This window comes from Lepisma saccharinum, chromosome 1 (genome assembly GCF_977018435.1).
Source record: "Lepisma saccharinum chromosome 1, izLepSacc3.1, whole genome shotgun sequence".
NCBI lineage: Eukaryota > Metazoa > Arthropoda > Insecta > Zygentoma > Lepismatidae > Lepisma > Lepisma saccharinum.
This window is the reverse complement of record NC_139229.1, coordinates 113,632,933-113,651,505: the sequence shown is the minus strand read 5'-3', so window position 1 is coordinate 113,651,505 and position 18,573 is coordinate 113,632,933. Positions and strand designations below refer to the sequence as shown.

Genomic DNA, 18,573 nt, shown 5'->3' with positions numbered 1-18,573 from the left:
TTTGTTTAAATCCAACTTGTTCTTAAAAACGTTAATAATTGTCTTTTACATGGTTAAACACATTGTTAGTATTGCAGAGTTCTGCTCAACTCGTTATTAATTGTATTGTCTAAAAGCACACAGTTTTAGTTTATGTTAACATGTGCATCTAGTGATTTTTCCACTAGTGTTTTCTCGCCCGACCCTGTGGCCGAGTGGTTAGGACATCGCGCTGCGACGCCAAGGGTCCCAGGTTCGAATCCCGGTCGGGCTTGGTTGTTTGTGAATGTCCATTCATCAATTTCATCATTTCATTACTCATCCCCATCTTCGCAAATTAGCCAAGAGGCACAAAACGCGAAGTAAAATAAACTAAATCAATCAATCAATCACTAGTGTTTTCTCAAGGTGAAACCATGATAATTTTCAGTATGGAGTTTGCAATATGTAATCAAAAAGTGAGTTGGCAACGCGTACTCATAGTTAGGATTTTCGCCGCCCATGCACTGATAGGTGCCAGGTTCTACCTGCCCGACTTGGCTGGGAGCACCAGGACCTCCTTCCTAACCTGCCGTCCTTGTACAGGTTACACCGGTTGGCTTGCAGATTCCCAGCTAGCGCCGGATGTGTCATGGCATCCTTTAATCCTTTGCCCAGCGTCTGCTTGTCGGAGGTGCCAGCTGGCTACGGCCAGTTCCCAGCTGTGGTTGGGGGTACCACACATATACTACCTCTTACAGGGGAGCCCGTGATGTCGGCAGCGATCAGCACCCTAAATAAAATTAGGTCCCTATACTCCCCCTGGTGCATCACTGTGGGGAATAAATTGGATTTTCCCTGCCCCCCCCTTATCTCTTCGAGACCAAAGGTGTGGTACAAGAAAATGCATGTAGGGGTTACAGGTAAAGACACGTGTGCCAACAGACATTCTTTTATTGAGATTATAATAAACCCATATATATAAAGCTGGTGTAACCTTTCACTATCCCAGTAAGCCCTGAGATACTTGAGTCTATGTTCAACGACTGGTAAGAAGTTAGCAATTATGGGTAGACTTTTAACCATCCTCCTAATTGAAGTGTTTAGTGTGTGGTAATTGTGTGTAGGAGGCACCCGACGGACGTTGCATCAGCAATCACCCTGCAACATTAATTCAGTAAGTTCTTGCCTGTGGTTGATTCCTTGGTTCCGAGCACTCTGGTGAGGAACGAGATGGGAACCCAGGACTAATGAGCCTATTTAGTTGTTTATTTGGGTTTTTCCTGAAAGAAGCGACCCAGTAAGGGTGGGGTGTTGAAGAACAGAGAATTATTGGGGTCTCGTCCTTGGATTTTTTTGTGTGAAGAACACAGGCAAAGAGAGGGAAACTGAATAACGGTTGCTGAAAAAGGGTCAAATAGCTGACAATAGCTCAGTCTACGTAGTCATCCTCTATTGGGGAAACGAGTTCGATGCCAACAATGGGTTCAGAAAACAATGCTACAGTAACAACCAGGTCGAGGATTCTTCCAGACGACATTAGAGTACAGTTACATAGCTTTTTGGATGAACTGGATGCATACAGGGATCTTTTGGGCATAAATGAATAGGAATTATTGCTTTATCACCTTCTGTTAGCGTTAAAAGGAGAGGCGAAGGAGTTCTTTCATTTTGCAAGACCCTTTGAAGGATATGTTCAATTCAGGGATTTGTTGCTCAAGAATTTTCATGGGTTGGATCACGAACGAGAATTAGAGCGATTCTTGGATTCTCGCTTTCAGCTAAAGAACGAGTCATTGGCAGTCTATACTCGCAAGATATATAGATGGCTCGAGAGGGCAAAATCCACCGCTACAGTCGAAGAGAAGGTTAATTTTATTCGACGTAAATGTAACCCTGTGTATCATGAGAGATTAAGATGTGAGAATTTCAACAGCATGAAAGATCTTCATGAGTATGCTTTGAAGTTACAGGGAGAGATGTTGGAAAATGCTACGTTTCGTCAGTACGAGACAGAACAGGAAAGCCTTGAGAAGCACCATACCTCCTCAGTCCGAGGGACTGGTTGACCTTAGAGGTGCGAGTAGCGCCACGGGGAAGGATCTGTTACAAGTTTTGGACCCTGCAAAATATTCTAGGTTATGGAAGGAACTCCCTTCTGTTTCGAGTTAGACAAAAGCAACTACTGACCACCCAGGAATGTCTGGCAAAGAAAGCAAGTGTTACGTTTGTCAATCAACTTCACATCTGGCAAGTTTTCACAGAGCTGCAACGCAAGATAATGTTTCGGAGTAAAAAGAATGTGATGGACAGAGTGCGACAGTGAGACGCGCCTGTCAAATAGTAAAATTCAGGAACCTTTCGTTATTGGAGAAATAAATGGCATTCAGATCCAAATGTATATGAATACCGGCACTAATATATCCTGTATGAGCTTGTCTTTATTTCGGAAATTGGAGGAAAAGGGGGCGAAATTACGTCATAGTAAGCTGAATGTACAGTTAGCCGAGGGGAAAACAACCACTGTGGGACACGTCTTTTTCAATGTAACTTTCTATGGTCAACGGGTCTGAGAGAAATTATTTGTTTAGGAGAATCCCCAACATCACCTGATCGCTGGTAAAAGTTTTATGGCCAGGGCTGAGCAGGGAGCAGAACAAGAGAAAGTAACTTGACATTAAGGAAGATGTAATGTCACTAGCTACTTCGAATGATGATGGACAGGACAACGAAGATGAAGACTTTTATTGCTCAGTTTTCTTCAAACGTCTTTTGTGAGACAACCCTGACACTGCTTCTGTTTAAATTCTTGGAGATATAGCACCCAAACCTAGGGGCAAAATTAATGATTTCACTCAATCAGCAATCGAACCTAATGCAAGGAACTTGGAAGTAAATGAAATAACAACTTGCAATATCAACTTAGAAGATAAGCGATTATGGGCAAGAGAGCAAAAGAAGGACCCTTATTTGCCATTGTTAATTGCATGCCTTAAGGGAAAGGAAGTTCAATTGGATGAGAAATTGAACAAGAAAGTTTTCGATTCTCATCTGAGTACTTCTTACCTGGATGAAGACGGGATACTCTACAGAAACATAGAAGAAGGGAAGGGGATGTTTCCAGCGTTTGGACAGCAGCAAAAGATTTGGACACCGGATTCCTTGAAACCGGAAGTGCTGCGAAAATCCCATGACGAAGTTCACGCCACACACCCAGAGGCAGCTAAGACTCTGTTCAAGATTTTGGAATAGTTTACATGGAAAAATGTTTATTCTAATGTTAGAGATTACTGCAGATCATGCCTCACCTGTTTGAGATACAATCCAGATTCTTCTAAAAAGATGGGATTCATGAGAAGTAGCAATCATCCATGCCCAGGAGTGAAATTGTATGGAGATTTGCTTGGAACATTTCCGACCAGTTCTGGGGGGCATTATCACTACGTACTTCTCATTGAAGATTCTTTCATGAGAGACATATTTTTGGCACCCTTTAAAACAGTGACGGCTAGGACAATTTCCAATTTTACTGAAATATTGTCATTTTTACAGCTTTCCATCGTTGTTTACCAGTGAATATCAAAGTGTGTTTCGTCAAGTATTCAAGACTATCAACTGCAAACCCGTTTACATTACTCCATAATGCCCAGAAGCAGATCTCGCAGAAGCAGCAATTAAGACAGTAGAGAGAGTGATAGCCAAGTTTTGCATGGAACACAGCAAGTGGTCAGGAAACTTACATTCGATCGCATTCGCAGTGAAAAACCATGTGAATTCATCAACAAGGATGAAGCTGAGTAGTCTGTTTTTTTGTCGTGAATTGCATAGACGAATGGATCTCCGGAAGATGCCCTTCAAAGGAAAAGAGGGAGAGAGGGACGCCATGAAGGAAGACAGGATGCAGTATGCAATTGATCTTCAGGAGAAATTGGAGAAAGCAATTAAACTGGCACAAGAAAATCAATTGAAAAATCGTCAGAGATCGGCCAAATAGTACAATAGGAAAAGGAGACCAGTTTCATTAAAGGATGGGGTGCATGCTCTTTTGCGGTCCCATAAGCAGTCTTCAGCACCAAACAGACTTTCGGAATCACTTTTTCCAAAATACAGTTATCCGCAGTGATCAGAATGCTACATTTTAAAAGTAGCTTCGCTACAGCTACTCTTCCAGAATGTAGCTTCGCTACAGCTACAACTACATTTACTAAAAAGTAGCTCGCTACGCTACTCCTGTTCACTATTCGCTACTTCTGCATAAAAAAATTAAAAACAACCACATGGATATTCAAAAGAAGCCCCTAGTATGATAGTTGTACTGACTGGAAAATAGATTCTGTTATTTATTATCATGATTCCCGTCATTCGATAATTTTGATAGCAGTGTTACTTCAGTTACTTATTTTACTATAATGTTTGAGAATAACGTACCTATTCAAGAGGCATATCAATTCAAATTTGATATATGAATATTGCAATTAGGGTGTTACCCAAATTAATGAATACAACTATACACAAATAAAATTTGGTAGGATTACGTATCTATATTCACATATCAACATATTTTTCTTGAGAACAAATATTTCATTATTTAATAGACTGATATGAAGGCAGCATTCTGAACATTCATACATATCGGGGGTAAACTATGCTTTATAACATATTGAAGGGTAATCTATGCTTTATAATGATAATTTTTCTTATTAAATATCCCTGCTGCTCTCATGGAATATTAATGAAAATGGGGCTCTTACACGTGTGCGTGTTGTTCTCGTCGTCGTATCAAAAATATTTATGTGGCTGACTATTTTTTAAATATGTATTGGAATTTTTCATATGTATCGAAATTAACTATAACGTGTTGTCCAAAATGGGAATAAGATAAAAATGTGATATTTATCAATTCTATCTTCTTAGCACTTAAATGGAATGCTAGTTGCGGGGGGATTTACCCAAACCTTGGGGATAGCTGGTGTATTGTATGCTTCTTATGGTAGAAACAGGTGGAGCGATGCTTTACGTAAGTTTTCATGTTTGAATTGCTTCCTTGAAAAGACAGTGGAAATTCTGTCGCCTTGTAATCCAATGGCCCCAAGTTTGTTTCAGTCTTGATCAGCTTATCTATGCATAAAGTGGACTAAAAATAAATACTAGGAAAGACTCCTAGTGGGAGGATGGAATCCTCCTGCTCCTCCACTCCCCACACTGCTCATCATCATTCATCATTCTTCTTCATTCTCACAATTAGCCGAAAGTGGCAGGAAGTGACTATAGATAAGATGATAACTGAATAAACCATTCTTCCTCATTGCCATGATTAGCAAAAGTTACAGAAAAACGACACAAAAGTAGGAAAAATACATAAATTTGAAAACTATGTATATTAACTAAAGAAAATTGTAGTTTCAAAAAAAAAAGTCAATAACTCGTATGTACTCTTTACAATATGATAAAATGTATTGAGGAAACTGACACTGTCGCATAAACCCGAGTGTTCTAAACATATTGTAATTTTAAAATTTGTGACCAAATATTATCACGAAAATAAATGTAATGCCAGAAAGTGTATGTCTATCGTTCTTGTAACAATAATTTCTTGCTGCTGACATCATATATACTGACAATGATCAATACTATTAACATACTGAGCCATTGATTGCTGGCACTAATGCTTTGTCAGTGTACTTGAAAATGAGTCCCTCGTTTTTGCACTGAAAGTTGTGTTTTACACAGTAATTATTGATATTTTACTGTCTCTTACACCATGGATATCCACAGGATTTGTTCCGGGGGTGACATAAACGTGGCATTTTTTCCAGCAGTGCAGCAAGCGAGACATGTTTCTACCCAAAACTCAAAAAATGCAACTAAAAAAATGTAGTTGTTAGCCTGAATAAATTTATATATGTCTGATAGTTATCTGCATATAAGAAATATTCAGATATTAATGAAATAAATTACGCAAATATCTATAATGCGCGATATTGAGATATTTATAATCTAGATTATACGTATTTCCATGTAATAGACTGTCTTTGTTAACCTCCTGCAAAAGTAAGCGTTATTGTCGAATTTTTTTTTACGCTATTGCCACATTAAAAATTTACCTCAAAATGCAGAGAAATAATGTAGCTGTAGCGAAATTTTCGCTACAACTACAGCAATTTTGTAGCTTCGCTACCGCTACAACTACAAATTTTGTAGCTAGCTACAGTAGCGACGCTACAAGTAGTGCGCTACTTCCGACCACTGGTTATCCATTATTAATTCATAAATTCAGAACAGAGACAAACATGATTCTTCTTGATGAGAAAACTTGGTGACAGATTCTCGCCAACGTTGACCAGGTAAAAAGATGCCTGAAGCGTGACGTACGGTTTTAGATAGATATGTATAAAGCCCATTTCTGCGAGTTTTCAGCAATCACCCTGCAACATTAATTCAGTAAGTTCTTGCCTGTGATTGATTCTTTGGTTCCGAGCATTCTGGTGAGGAACGGGATGGGAACCCAGGACTAAGGAGCCTATTTAGTTGTTTATTTGGGTTTTTCCTACCAGAAGCGGCCCGGTAAGGGTGGAGTGTTGCGGAACAGATTAAAGATACAGTTATATATAAAAGAAAATTAAAAAAAAGCTTGTCTTTATTCTCCAGCCAAAAGCAAAATTCTTCAACGCACCAGCCTTCCCATGGTGAAGAAAAGGATACACTACACCCGGCAACAGTTTGATCGCATCAATCGTGCCCTACTCTCATTACACCTCGAAATCTCTTCTCAGATTTCACCTTCTGACTGGGAATGGGTTGACATCGTGACATCAAGCCAAGCAGATAGACTCCGACTGAAGCTGACCACCAAACAAGCCAAGAAGTTCGCAAAGCAGCAGACTTCAAGACCCAGTATACCACAACTGGATACGAACAAGGTCATCATCAACTTCACCGACAAGCAACTGGACGATGCCCAAACTTCCATATTGAAGAAGGGACAGAATTTTGCTCCGACACCAGAAACTTTACCCACCGAGGACATAATTTTCGACATAGAGCGAGCTGTTATTGACCAGCCTTTAGACGTCAAAGAAGAAGTCCGCCGGACCCTCAGGAGAGCGATCCTAACAAAATCCAACATTACCAGAACTGAAAGAACAGCCCTGAAACCACTCCGTTCAGACATCACGATTCTACCGGCGGACAAAGGGAAAGCAACAGTGCTACTACCTACGGTAGCCTACCAGGAGAAGATCACTGAACTTCTAGGTGACCACGCGTACAAAGATCTAACCAGGGGACCCCACCGCATCAGTGGAGCTGAAAACATACCACCTTCTCAAGAAATCCGGCTTAACTGAAGACATCAGCAAACACCTGAAAGCCCATGGCAGCCAGCCTCTCAGATTATATGGCCTACCAAAAATACACAAAGCAGGGGTTCCCTTGAGACCCATTGTAAGTGCTATAGCCAGTCCTACCTCCGCCTTGTCAAATACCTCACATCCCTGCTTCAACCTCTATTCGGACAATGGACATCATATCAAGAACTAAACTGAATTCATCCAGGAACTGAAGAAACTCAAGTTTCCGAAAATGACATCCTCGTCAGCTTTGACGTTGTCTCCTTGTTTACAAGAGTTCCAGTGAAAGACACATTAGAACTTCTGGGGAGCCACTTTCCACCAACCATAGTAGACCTCTTTCGCCACACGCTCGACATATTTCCTTTACAATGGGAAATATTATGAACAAACCAACGGAGTGGCCATGGGTTCACCACTTTCACCAGCCATAGCGAATTTCTACATAGGCTACAGCATTTTGAACACGAACCCTGAAGGACACACCGTATCTGCCATCCTGCTTCTACAGATATGTGGATGACACATTCATCGTTTGGCCACATGGACGACCGGCATAACATAGTTTCCATGAATTCCTTAACAACCGTCATTCAAACATCAAGTTTACTATGGAGATAGAAGAAAATGGCTGCCTCCCTTTCCTGGACATCCTAATCTGTTGCAAACCAGATGGAACACTCGGGCATGGTGTATACAGAAAGCCTACGCACACCGACCTCTACCTTAATGAATGGATACAACATCAGGGACATCAACAGGGCAATCAACAAGGCAGTGGCATCTCAGTGGAAACCAACAATGTGGTCCTTACAAGAGCCGATTCTTCACCACCTGGATCAGCCGAACATGGGGATGTGGTCTCTTCACCACACAGCCCCCCAGCTAGCAGCAACACAGGAGAACGTCCCGCTACAACAGTTTTACCTTTTATTGGGCACACCTCTGGGAAATTAAGTAGAATTCTCACAAGAAACGGAGTGAAGACCATTCATAGACCACCACTCAAGACCAAGGCTCTTCTCCGCTCAGTCAAGGATAACCTGGAGCTACGGATTCCAGGAGTATACCTATTCCGCAAGTGTGGGACACCATACACAGGCCAAACAGGATGCACCATAGAACAATGACGCAATGAACATCAGCGCAACATCAGATTATTCCAACCTGAAAAGTCAGGACTTGCAGAACACAGCTTCACAGAGGGACACAGGGTTTTATTTTCTGACAAAGATAATAGCCAAATGTGCCAGGTACTGGGACCGACAAGTAAAAGAAGCCATAGCCATATGATGAGCACCAAGCTCAACAGGGACTTGGGACTCCAGCTCAGTCATGCCTGGAATTTGCTCCTCCGTAAAAACAAAGCTGCAGCCAATAAGAACAACAGGATCCAGAGCGAGCCAATAAGAAGACAGAACCCAAATTCCGCACAATAATTGTCATATATTTAACCCCACACTGGTCTCTTTTTCTATATTCCCTGATGATGAGAGCAATGTATGCACTCGAAACATTGGAAGCTAACTCCAATCTAAGCTGGTTGGTAACCCGAGAACACCTGTTTGAATGGTTAGGATATATATATATATATATATATATATATATAAAGAAGTAGATGTTTGCTTAGATATTTATGTTATAATTAATAATTGAAATTTAAGATAGAACAATTGCATGCAACACTAGCTTTGATTTGAGTGTGCCAGTGTTCAATCTACCAGATAGAACACTGCATTCTGGAAACAAGATTGAGATGAAACAATTTCATTATAAATTTGTCATTCGGTAGCAAAGTAAAATAAATAATTCATATTTTGGGAAATCAATCAATTACTTTGATTCCGCAGTTATTCAATTTTTTCGTCTGTTAACAACAAAAGTAAAATCGAAGACCACTACTACTGCTAAGCAGCTCCCACAACTGAGCTTAGAATGCAAGTGGTTATCTCACACTTGGTTTGATTTGTTTTTTTAAGTCCACTTTATGCACAGTACGGCTAATCAGGACTGGACCTACAGTTTAAAGTGGGATTCGAACCACTATGTGCCTGCACCAGGTATTGAACCTGGGACCCCTTGATTACAAAGCGACAACACTAGCACTGCACCATCATATCTCATACTCGGATAGCGCTTGTGGTTGGTTCAGGAAATTGTCGTAAGGTTTCATTGGCTGTTGGGGTTTGCTTTCTCGTGGCTGTTTCCTAATTCTGTACACGAACCAAAAAGTATATAAATATTGGCTCTATGTAGTCATCAGACGATAGCAGAGATGAAACAATTGCATTCTAAATACACCACAGCCAGAATATCTTGATTTGTTTACAATTTGGAGCACTGTTTGGACTCGAAAAACAGTTATTTATGTTGAAAAAAAAAACAACTTGAAAATTACCTCACGCACTTCTCATGGACAAGATATTCTCAATCGACAAGCGACAGTAAATACCGTAGAAGCGTGGGAATGAATGTAGAAGTAAATCGGAACCTTAGTAGAATGCATTTAGATACTTTATTTTAATGCTAGGGGAAACAAACCTAACCTGCCTAACCTAACCACGAAAGCATATATTGAACAAAACCTTAAGTAATCGCTAAAACTCCGCAGTATGTGTTAATAGACGTACATCGAAATCGAACCAGGTAAAAATTGCATTCCTAGCATGATAAAATTGCAATAAAACAAAAGGGATACTAGTTTACTATCCTTCGGACAGATTTCTTAATTTCTACAGAAGAAACTACTTACTGTAATAAGCTCCTGTAGTATTGTCTAACATCGGGAAGGTGTTTTGTGTGAAATTCAGGTAAGTTTTCCGTATCCTGGAAATGGATTTCTTCAAATTTAAAAGTTTGGAGCTCATTTGGGGGCAGGTGTCTCCGGCAAATTTCTAACATGCCTTTAACAGGGAGTCTATAGAAAAAACTGGGGAGCCGGAGCGGAGGCAGGGCCGCATTAGCGGTAGGGGCCGGTAAGTCAATTAGCCCAGGGGTGGAGCCCAGAATCCATAGGAAATTTAGACTCGAAAATTTCAAACGAAAATAGTGAAGAATTGCAATTACTTTGATCAAAAAAAGTCAATACACCTTAAGGAATGTTCCGCAAAGCTGATACGTAAGTACGAATGTCAAAAATTGACAAAACAAAGAATTTATAGGTGTCCGAAGGATAGTAAATTTTTAATACAAAAGGAACTTGGGCCAGTGAGGATACCAAATACGAAGAAAATCGGAGAGGGGTCCGGTCATCTTCAGTCGTTCCAAATCTTGTAACTCTACACCTGTAGACCAAAATATATCTAGCCGTGGCACTATCTTTGTATATATTATTATTTATTATATTTTTGGTAAATATGCGATAACACCCGAACGGATTTCTTCAAATTTACAGGAGAAACTACTTACTGAAATCAGTTTCTGTAGCATTGTCGAAGTTCTTTGAGGTATTTTCTTTCGCGGAAACTGAAAATTCATCATAGAATGCTGCAGAACAAGAAATAATAACTTTTTACGTAAGGAACTTGCATTTTCTGGAAAGCGACAACATTATGCCATTGTTTCCATTATGTACCAGCAGATGGCGTGAGCGTCAAAAGTCACGCGGTCTCGCCAGTGTTTCCAAATGTGCCTTTTTTTAAAGATATTTTTTTTAACTATGCTTACCCAACCTAACCTAACCGTGCCGGAAATGGTTTTTGGGGCTATCCGTCAATGGTTCATGGGGCTATCCGTCAATGGTTCGTGGGGCTATCCGTCAATGGTTCGTGGGGCTATCCGTCAATGGTTCGTGGGGCTATCCGTCAATGGTTTTTGGGGCTATCCGTCAATGATTTGTGATGACATAATGAACACGAAAGTAGGTATTTTTTGGTTAAGAAGGTTGAAACACTGCATACCCACTCTAAATCGACAAAACACAAGCACACGTGCGATGATCCATGACGAGTGCACGCCATATTGTCTGTTACCCAAGCAGAACAAGGAAGACAAATAATGAGTCGTAATATGAAAAGTTGACACTATTTTATGGAAAAAGGCATAATTTCACCTTAAAGAATCCTCCGCGGTACTAGTTTACTATCCTTCGGACAGATTTCTTCATTTCTGCAGAAGAAACTACTTACTGTAATAAGTTCCTGTAGTACTGTCTAACATCTGGAAGGTGTTTTGTGTGATATGGGAATGTTTCATAGCGGAAATTCAACGATTGACGCATAGCCCCACGAACCATTTCTGGTAAGGTTAGGTAAGGCAGGGTCACAATAGTTAAAAATTGGTTTCGAAAAAAATATGCGTAGCCCCACACACCATTCTCGCATAGCCCCACAAACCATTTGCAGAAACGTACGTTCTTCAGTTACAAAAACACGTTTTTTTTTAAAAAAAAAACGTGAATACACGTTAAAAAATGATCCGCGAAGCAGATAGATAAGTACAAATGTCAAAAATTGACGAAACTCAGAAGTTATAGGTGTCCGAAGGATAGTAAACATTTACCGTCTCCGGTATAGTATAGTAGTACCCAGAATAGGTAAGTATGAATGCTAAAATAAACGAGTGAGAGATGTTGGGGCAATATCGCGTAATTACCATATTGAAATTATTATACTTATCCTATAGCTCGCCTATTCACTCAGTACTGCAGAATTCATAAAATATCGTAACTCTATAAATCTGTAGTTCCAATAATGTTTCTAGCTGTAGTTTTATCTATACATGTTAATGTGCGTCCAGATGTATGTACACACGCAGGTCTGTCAAGGGATAAAAAATAATATTTTTGTTAAAAAAAAACTAAAATTTTCTGTAATTGACATTTTCCATTCCCTTTCACCAAGGTCTACTTAAGATAATGACCAATAATTAAATAAAATTCCAACAAGCAAAACATACCACGGAATTAAATATCTTGTCTTTGTGACAGCATCCGTCCAATAAGTTTCACCTGCCGCTAGAACTCGTAAATTATGCGATAACATATATTTTTCAGCTGATGAGATCTGATACTGGACAAATGAACGAGCAACTGGGAGCAACTGATGACCTCAATGATGAGGAGAAACAACTACGCTGGAAAACATGGTGATTGCTAAACTGCCGATCTCGACTTCGGGAAGTGTGAAATTTTTTGGGAAATTGCCACTGTTTATTCCAGAAATTATAAAAATTTAAGTATCCGCCAAACGTCTGAAGTTCCTTTATTTCCTTCTTTTTCACTGGGAATAGTTTGAAGGATTCGGATTCGATCTCCATAGCGTCGGGAATTTCGAATATTTCCCGTCGCGAAAATACCAGGCATGGCAATCCTGATAAGAGTTATGTTTTGTGTGTAAATGTCACATAATGTTATTCTGATATTAATACACAAGAAAATTATTTCCTTAGCATAAAAATGCATATTTAATCTAAGAGAGGAAGTTAATGTAACCTAAAGGTTTCTCGTTTAATTAATTTTAATATCCCACTGCATGGATGAAGGTAAATATTTACGATGTTTATCTCCAATTCCGTCCATGGATGATTTGCTGAAAAGCTGAAGGCTGTTTGTTTTCCAAACACAACGTGTGTCTCAAGGTACAGCGCCTACTCAAGGTTTATAGAATATTGTTAGATACATGTTTCATGAAGTCCCAAGAAAGGTTATGAAACTTCGATTTCTAAGTGTAAATTTCTAACATTGCGTATCCTTGAAGTTTCAAGTAATTATTCTTCGCGTACGACACTTATTGCGGGAAGGTAAAAGTAATAATAATGTTATTTACGTGTTTATTAGTTTTGTTTCACTGTTTCCACCCTATTTAAGATTATTTTCTTAATTCATACTAGACCAATATATGCAGATATAGACCTTAGGGCTGAGGAAAATATGCACCACTTTAGATTGCTCTTTGAAGTCTGTTAACCCTACTGTATGAAAATCAAAAAATATGCAATTGTAATGAATTTATGCTTACTTTTTTTAGGTTGTGATAATATGTTTCCCACAAGTTCACAGAATAAGTTCTGGATGTTCAAAGATGAGGAAGTCTTGGCAGCACTAAGGCATGAAGCCAACTTGAAGTTCATCATGAAACATGGTGCAAACATGGGTGTAAGTTTATGTTTACCTCAAAGCATGAGGTAATATATGTTTCTTTCTTGGTGTCCTATAGAAGAATTTTAGACATGGATTCATGTTTGTTCATGGTTAATTACTTTTAGAGAAGTCCTAACTTTTTTTTTATTAAAATTTTAATATCCGCGAAACATCTAAAATTCCTTTATTTTCTTCTTTTTCACATTGGTACTTACGTATTCTGCATTGCTAAAGATTCTTGAAGGTGGCATTTCGTTTTTTTTCACAAAAATAATATCAAGGTACTACTTCCGTATAGTGGAGACACCTAGAAATAATTTATTTCACACTTTTTTACATTGCTACCGTACAATTCTGCATTGCGGAACATTTCTTTAGGTGTAATAATGAATTTCTAACTTAAATAATGTCTATTTCTTACATTTACGAGTACTTACTGTTCTTTCTTTTCTCGGGTCTCTAACACACAATATGGTGATAGCGTACTGGTTCATCGCGTGATGTGGCAGTGTTTTGTCAATTTGGAGTGTGAATGCAGTGTTTCAACCTTATTCACGGAAAAACACCTAATTTCGTGGCTGGATTGGAAATTATGCTAATACCTCGTTAGCCCCACAAACCATTTCCGGTAAGGTTCGGTTATGTTAGGCAAACATAGTTAAAAAACCTCACTATGCATCCTAGACACGTCATCTTCTTGCGAAAACACGGTGTGGTTTGCAACACTTATTGGGGGTTATGTCATCTAAAACACGTGAACATCGTGTTCACGTGCAGAAAGCAAATGGCAGCAACAGCAATTTCATGTCGGAGAGAGATTTTCCCAGAATAAAACATGAATTGGCATTGAAAAGGATAAAAACTACATTCCCAAACCTCAACAACGCTACAGAAAATGATTTCCGTAAGTACTTTCTTGTGTAAAAAGTAAGAAATCCGTCTCCACTATACGGAACTGTTACCAATATCAATTTTTCACATAGAGTAATTATTGTTCGTTCGTTTTTATGGTTGAGTTACACACAATATGGCGGGCAAATCTTGACTAGTGTTGTCTATGATCAGTGATGTGCAGTGTTTCTAACCTTCTTCACCGAAAAATACCTACTTTCGTGTTACTGATTTTGTATTTTTTTCTGGGTTCGAAAACCCCACGAACAATGCATGGATGGCCCCACGAACCATGCATGGATAACCTCACAAACCATTCACGGATAGCCCCACGAACCATGCATGGCAAGGTTCGGTTAGGTTAGGCAAACATTGTTAAAATTGTCGGTAAAACTTCGATACGGTACCAACGGATTTCTTCATTTTAACACGAGAAACTACTTACGGAAATGAGTTTTTTGTAGTTTCTGTAGTTCGTGGAATCTATTTCACCGGGAAATCGTGTATTTTTGAACAGAAATATCTCTCCGACGCACAGTTGTCGTTTGTTTCATTTCCTTGCACTACGTGAAGAAAATGTTGTGAATGTTTGATGACGTAACTCCCTGTCAGTGTTTCCAACAACACCGTTTTTTGCAAGAAGATGACAATTTTCACTATGTTCGCCTAACATAACCGAACCTAACCTAACCTTGCCGTGCATGGTTTGTGGGGCTATCCATGCATGGTTCGTGGGGCTATTCATGAATTGGGGCTAAGCGTATATGGTTCGTGGTGATTTTTCAGTTTCTGGGGCTATCCGTGCATGGTTCGTCGGGATTTTTCGGTTGACAAGGTTGGAAACACTGCATACCCAATGATGATGTACCACGCTAGTCAAGCTGTCTCACCATATTGTGTCTTATGGAAGCGAAATAAGGAACAACAATAATTACTCCTCATGTCACAAATTGAAATTATTTTCGTGAAAAAAGCAAAATTTCCACCTTGAAGAATCTTTCGTAATGCAGAATACGTAAGTACGAATGTTAAAAATAACGAAAGAAACTAGTGAGAGGTGTTGGGACCATACCAAAGTTTTACCAAATTGTCATCTTCAAAATTGTCATGTTCTTGGAAAACAACGGTGTGGTTGGAAACACTGACCGGGGGGTTACATCATCGAACGCATGCAACATTTGGTTCACGTAGTGGAATAACATAGAGGCAAGAGCTTTCGTGCATTGGAGTGACATTAATCTTCAAAAATACATGATTTACCAGCGAAATAAATTAAGCGATGGGAAAAAAACACTTCCATAAACTTTCAAAAGTGTACGGAAAGTCAGTTCGGTAAGTACTTTCTCCTGTAAAATTGAAGAAATACGTTTCGCGGATATTAAAATTTTACCAGTACATATATTATTTTCTTAGTCTGGTTCCTCAATAGTGTTGACAAGGCGTATACCTCATTATATCCTGCTTCTTTTAGATCTCTTAAGAAATACTCTCACGTAGTTACATGAAGACGACATTCAAGTATTAGGTGTTCCTTCAGTTGCACCACACTGACAGATTGGGGATTGCACAATCTTCCTACTGTACAAGTCTTTAGGGGCTAGGGTGTAAGACATCTAAGAAGTCTTGTTAAGGAATTTGTTTGAAGATTTATATCTTGATACCAAGGTTCTTTAGGTATAAGTAGTTGAATTTAATACTATTTTTTCCCATTAGTCTTCCCTGTAATTGTCCATTGTTTCTGTCAACTGTTTTAGCATGTGACACTAGTGCTTTTGCAGAAAATTTAATCCGAAGCGATCGGTGACTTGATTCTTCAGCTGCGTGCTTGGCTAATGCGTCTGCTATGTCTAACTTTGAAAACTGAACAAAGCATAGTTGAATCTTGGTCTCATCATCTAATTCACCAGATTATTAATCATCTGTATTGTTGTGATTAACTGAAGAGGTAAATAGAAAAGTGAAATAATAATATGTAACGTGCTGCTTTATTTGAATGGCAATGAGAAGTGTATTGTACAGGAAAACAAAGTAAGAAAATGTAAAATGCTCTATTTTCCCCATTCCCACCCCCTGAACTTTTTTCACCCATCACAAACTACCATCCTATCGTAACTAAAATGTTGGATGCCCACCCGTTGTGTCATGTTTTTATCGAGGAAGCAAACAAAATGAAAGCTGCGTGGAAAATAAAACAGAATTCTCTCAATTTGTTTGCTTTGTTAGTGTCTTTTGAAGAACAATCTTATATGACACACGGAATATTATTGCTAGATAAAGATATCTTGAAGTTGATTAGGTAAATTTGAATTTTTTATACAATTAACAATTTTCGTAAATTACTAGATCCCGTAACATTTTGTAAACTGTGTACCTTAAATTAAATATATTAGAATATATTTAAAGAATTTTTTGATACATTGGAATCACACATACCTTTATATTGTTAATAAGTATGTGTGTGGGGGTGGGTAATGAGAGGCGGTAATAAGTAAGGTTGAAATAGAGAAAACATCTACTTGTACCCTTGAATTTTTGGAAAGTTCGCCTAGAAAACCGGGAATTATACTTCAATTTTGTTGTGGTCCTAGAGTGGCTAACATGAGTGCTGCGATTATGAATTGCATGCTTATAATTCAATTCAATTCAATTCAAATTTTCTTTATTAAAGGGCGAGGTTCAGCCTGTGGCTGTTCTCCCACCTAACCCCGTTTGACATTTACCTAGTGTACATAAACAAAATCATAAAAAAGAGAAGAAAATACAATAAAAATGGTTACAATGAAAGAACAAAGATGAGATTAAAAAAAAAAATCAAGACCACGTAAAAAAGAAAGAGAAAAAAACACATTCACGCACACACACACACACATTAAAACACACATACTAAACATTTCTGAGCAGGACATTCTCGCACGGATGTTGAGATTGATGTACATGATTATGGTAGTTTTGTGAGATACGATAGAACAACGCATACGTAAATATTACAATATAGTTGTAGATTTGTCAAGCATTGGATTGGATTTGATTTGGATTGGCGAGGCTCGTATGTAATCTAAACTGTATTGTGTAGTGTTACTCGTGGGAGCTTGAACAGAGATATTGTTCATCTAACAGAAAATTCCTTAGGTTATTCTTAAATTTGTTAGGACTGGGGAGGGAGGTAATGGAGGGCGGAAGTTCATTCCATGTTTTTGCCGCTGAAAGTGTAAAAGACGATTTGAAAATTTCCAGTGAGTGTTTGAAGAGTTCCAGTTTCGCTGTTCCTCTTGTTTTGTAGTTGTGTATTTCCCTTCTGGTTTTTAGTTTCTCGAATAAATTTTCGGGAATTTTTTTATGCAAAAGATTCTGTATAAAGCAACAGAAATGAAGTTGACAGAATGACGTCTGTTCATGTTTAATATTTTGTTCTCGTTCAGGGTTGGAAGAATATGATCGAATTTTTTAATGCTATATACGAAGCGTAAACACAAATTTTGAACTTTTTGAATTTTGACTTTATTTCGAACAGACAAGTTTGCACCGTATACTATATCACAGTAGTCTAGAAGAGGGAGAATCAGTGTTTGCACAAGTTTCATTTTAGTATTTGTATTTAAGTATTCATTAAATTTATAGAGGTATCTTAGTGCTGCGTAGGCTTTCTTAGTTTGCTCTTGAACGTGAAGGTCCCAGTTCAAGTGTTCGTCTAACATAACTCCTAAATTCTTTATACTTTTTGAATGTGGAATTTCGGATGTCTCTATTTTGACGCGTGGATTATTCGAGTTTATCATTGCGAGGCTATTCTTGGAACCCATGACGGTGAAAACAGACTTTTGAGGATTTATTTTCAGACCATTTGCATTACACCAGGTATTTATGGCTGCCAAATCTTTGTTAAGTAATGCTATTGCATAATCTGGTGATTTTGGTGGAAATGGGATTTGAATTTGGGTGTCATCTGCATAAAAGTGTACGGTACTATGCTCTATGTTGGTTTCTAAATCTGCTGTGAAGATTGTATATAGGAGAGGAGCTAGAATTGATCCTTGCGGAACGACAGTTTCTAGCGGAAGCGTGTTCGAGAGAGAGGGCGTGGCAGTTTTTAGGAACACGTTCTGTTGCCTGTTTGTCAAGTACGATCTGAACCATTTGAGTGCGGGGTGTGAAAAATTATAATATTTCAACTTGCTTAAGAGTAGGTTGTGAAGAACCTTGTCAAAAGCCTTTGTCAGATCCAGTGAAACCAGAGCAACTGTCATACCCTTGTCCATTGAGTGAAATATATCATCCGTGACTTTTAGCAACGCCGTC

General features: G+C 38.7%; 3 protein-coding genes across 7 annotated transcripts in view; 2 read left to right on the top strand and 1 right to left on the bottom strand.

The window, feature by feature from the left end:
- The window catches only part of RabX1 (RAS oncogene family member RabX1), a 62,826-nt gene extending 50,497 nt beyond the window's left edge, over positions 1-12,329 (bottom strand). Inside the window, exon 1 of the mRNA XM_083136378.1 lies at positions 12,204-12,329. The gene's annotated coding sequence lies outside the window, so the exon portion shown is untranslated. The remainder of the gene's footprint in view (positions 1-12,203) is intronic.
- LOC145985189 (uncharacterized) lies at positions 7,919-8,437 on the top strand. The gene has a single exon (XM_083118906.1). It carries the CDS (start codon positions 7,919-7,921, stop codon positions 8,435-8,437), a length of 519 nt encoding a protein of 172 aa, XP_082975032.1.
- A 464-nt stretch (positions 12,330-12,793) lies between the features above and the next one.
- The window catches only part of CycH (cyclin H), a 47,395-nt gene continuing 41,615 nt past the window's right edge, over positions 12,794-18,573 (top strand). The window contains exons 1-2 of one of the 5 annotated variants that reach the window (XM_083136344.1): positions 12,794-12,884; positions 13,274-13,401. In XM_083136344.1, the coding sequence (XP_082992470.1) occupies positions 13,285-13,401 (117 nt within the window). In that variant the 5' untranslated portion in view covers positions 12,794-12,884; positions 13,274-13,284. Of the gene's footprint in view, positions 13,053-13,273; positions 13,431-18,573 lie in introns of those variants that run through there. The other 4 variants (XM_083136358.1, XM_083136335.1, XM_083136351.1 and 1 more) reach the window with 4 other exon arrangements.